The sequence below is a fragment of the Triticum aestivum genome, chromosome 3A (assembly GCF_018294505.1).
Source record: "Triticum aestivum cultivar Chinese Spring chromosome 3A, IWGSC CS RefSeq v2.1, whole genome shotgun sequence".
NCBI lineage: Eukaryota > Viridiplantae > Streptophyta > Magnoliopsida > Poales > Poaceae > Triticum > Triticum aestivum.
The window spans coordinates 595,726,170-595,729,328 of NC_057800.1; the positions used below are offsets into that span (position 1 = coordinate 595,726,170).

The 3,159-nt window shown below is 56.4% G+C and overlaps 1 protein-coding gene across 1 annotated transcript; it reads left to right on the forward strand.

The window, feature by feature from the left end:
- Window positions 1-385: 385 nt before the first annotated feature.
- Window positions 386-2,678, forward strand: LOC123062453 (uncharacterized). The gene is made up of 3 exons (XM_044485974.1): window positions 386-929; window positions 1,333-1,370; window positions 1,748-2,678. Exons 1-3 carry the CDS (start codon window positions 755-757, stop codon window positions 1,958-1,960), a joined length of 426 nt encoding a protein of 141 aa, XP_044341909.1. The 5' UTR covers window positions 386-754; the 3' UTR covers window positions 1,961-2,678.
- The last annotated feature ends 481 nt before the right edge of the window (window positions 2,679-3,159 follow it).

Sequence of the window (3,159 nt, forward strand, 5' to 3'; positions counted from 1 at the left end):
TCCATCACCTAGTCTCCTGGACGACGGTAGATTGTGACAGTCACAACGCGGCTCACCGCGCCATACCCGCACCTTCAATTCCGAGCCCCCCTCTGCCGGACCACTCGGACCCCCTTGGCGCGTAAAACCTCTGCCAAGGCCACAGGCCCACAGGCTTTTCCGGGGAGCACACGGCACATGCGAGCTGCTGCGCTCCCGCCCCCGTCCCCCATCTATTTCCCCATGGATGGATGAGGTGAGGGTACCTGGCGGTATTCGGCGAGACCAATCGACGCCGACCCCTCGCAATCATACACAACTAGGCGTACTGAGGTGACGAGTGAGCGAGGCCAGGCCGATCGGACGACGCACGCAGACGCAGACGCAAAGGTGTTGGTAGACTGGTACGTACCGTTTGGTACTGTTCATGCCTGCGCCTTCTTTTATGCGTCTGCGCGCTGCTCTCTCTCTCTCTCTCTCTCTCTCTCTCTTCAAGCCCATGCATTCAATTCCATCCATCGATCTGGGTGTAGAGTCTCGTCCGACGGATTCCGATCGATCGGTCGAGAGTTCTGACGCCGCTACAGTGCCGGGCGGGGGGACTCAGGGCTGCTTGCTACAAGAGGCAGTGGCGACTGGTGAGGCCGAGGCTCCGTGCTCTCTGCTTCCGCTTCTTCCCAAATTCGGCCGCTCCGTCAGCCGCGGCCACACTGTCGCTGCGGCGTCCGGGGCTTAAAAGGGAGTGACTGGTGGTTCTGCTGCAGGGGAATCGCCCATGGAGGGCTCCCGGGGGCGGTGGAGGTGGGGTGGCAGGCGCAGATCCATGCTAATGGTGGCGCTGGCCCTGTGCTTCGTCGTGGCCGTCGTCTCCCTCTGCTGCTGCGCCCGGCCCGGGGCTTGCAGTGCCAGTGCCTGCAGTGGGAGGAGTACTGTGGCGGTGCTCCGTTCAGGTAACGAACTCAGCCTGCGTTTCGCTCCTACGTGCGGTTGTTCCCCTCGTTTTGGCAAGCTTTTTGGTTCGTTTCCATTGATCGTGTGCTTTGCGCTGGTTCGTGCCTGCTGTGCCACTTCGCATCTCTTCTGCGTGTTTTCCATGGAGGTTTATGTGTGCTCTGCTTCTTTCTCGCCCTCTCTTCTGCTGCTGATGCTAGTTCTTTCCGCCTGCAATAAAACTGGAGTGTAGATAGAGTCTCGTACTCTCGTTGTGCCAGATTAAAGCCGAGGAGAAACAGAAACAATATGGATCCTTGGTATACATTGCATTATCATGTTTTGGCTTAGACTTTAGACCATGCATGCCTGTTGAAGTGAAATCACTCTGTCATAACCCGCGTGTCCTCCTTTTTTATGCAGACTTTTGGAGACGAACAGCAGAATCGTTCGGTAATCAGGTGCGTTCACATCCCTCTACATTTGCTAAAATTCGCAGCTCCACACACACCGTACGTTCCCGGGGTTTCACGTAGACTATCGATGCTTGGCCTGCGTACACCGCCCGGTTTCTTGTTCTTGATCTCCTAGTATTCATTCATCTTGAGTTCATGATGCCCCATGCGCAAACGAGCAGAGGTCCCGCCAAAGTAGGTGCACGCTCGACTAGCCTGGGGCACACCGCACAGGCACAGCTACGCATGCCAGCTCACGCCCACGGCCATCTCCGACAGCCATTCAACGCCGGCGGGGCCCATCATTTTTTGACCATACGTCGCTGCCGCCGATGCCGATCCGCACCATCTCATCCGTTGATTAATTCGTTTCACCTTCACAGGACCGGTCAAGCGCCAGCGGGAGCGGAGGGCGGCGGCGGCTGCTGGTGGTGGCCGGACCGGGGTCGTACCCGCCGCGGTGCACGGGCAAGTGCGGCAGCTGCAGCCCGTGCTACCCGGTGCACGTGGCCGTGCCGCCGGGGGTGCCGGTCACCACGGAGTACTACCCGGAGGCATGGCGGTGCAGGTGCGGCAACCGGCTCTACATGCCATGATCGGCGACGCAAAGATGAAACGAGGCCGGTGTCGGTCGGCACCTGGCCGAGCCGGGACGTCAAGCCGCGCGCGGTGAGCTTACCGACGCCGATCGACCTCGGCGCAAGCTGACGAACGAGAGCACCCATTATTGCCCGGGGCGGGGGCCGGGCGGCTCGACCGCGGCTGCAGCCGCAGCAGTGCCATGGCTGTCGCGGCGCGCCTGCCTTGCATGGGTGGAGCTGCAGGGGGTGGTGGCCTACTGGGCCGCTGGGCTCTGTTTCTGTGCGTGTCTTCTCTGCGCCGCTGGAATTCGCACGGCCCTACCACGACGCGCCGGGGCATGGGGGGCTGTACGGCGCCTGCTGTGCTGGGGCGGGGAGGAGAGTGAGATACAGTGCACTGAGTGCAGCTCCTGCACGTGTCCAGATCATCCATCTGTTGATATGATTCTCTGTTTTGTTTCTTCCGTCTAGGATTTTGATCCATTTTTGCGCTGGTGATCTTCTTGACCCTTCCGTCTAGGATTTTGATCCATTTTTGCGCTGGTGATCTTCTTGACCGCATGGCGTGTGATGTACCGTAACACTCCACGAGCAGAGAGGATGATGCCGCGCATTGCTATTGCAGCATGGAACAGACGCGAGTGCTGCTTAGTCTGCAGCCGCGACGTGTCAAATGTGATGTCTGTATGACGATGTGTCAAATGTGATCTGAGTGATCTGTGATCTATGACTACTAACTAACACATGTATATCACTGCTCATGTGTGTAATTCTGTGTATTTGGGCTTGAATTATCGCAGGTAGAGGCAGTCATGCCGCCACAATTCACCACTTCACTAAGATGTTGTTAGCGTGTATTTTTATTATTGCGTAAGCAGGTCGATGTATCCGCCCTATTGATGCAAAGCAAAAGAATCTTAGGAAAAGTGGAAAGCACAGGTTTCTACTGTGAAAAGGGTTTCACAACCTCTTAAAAATCTCTCGGCTGTAAAACCCTTGTCTTACACTCATCTTATAATGCTACTCGTACGACATTCTCCCCTCCTTTTCAAAGAAAAAATAGTAATGTTGCGATGTTTTCACTAGGTAACCTTTCTTTTTGCGGGAAATTTACTAGGGAACCTGACACTACAACTTGGATAAGAGCTCCCAGCCCACACGCGGACAGCGAGCAAGGAGAGATGAAAAAAACAGAGAGGAAGGGAAACTAAAAA

Excerpts from the sequence above, each read along its gene's own strand:
- LOC123062453 (XM_044485974.1), top strand. The coding sequence starts at position 755 with ATGGAGGGCTCCCGGGGGCGGTGGAGGTGGGGTGGCAGGCGCAGATCC. Across the intron at positions 930-1,332 it reads TGTGGCGGTGCTCCGTTCAG|ACTTTTGGAGACGAACAGCA; the intron begins GTAACGAACTCA and ends TTTTTTATGCAG. Across the intron at positions 1,371-1,747 it reads CAGAATCGTTCGGTAATCAG|GACCGGTCAAGCGCCAGCGG; the intron begins GTGCGTTCACAT and ends TCACCTTCACAG.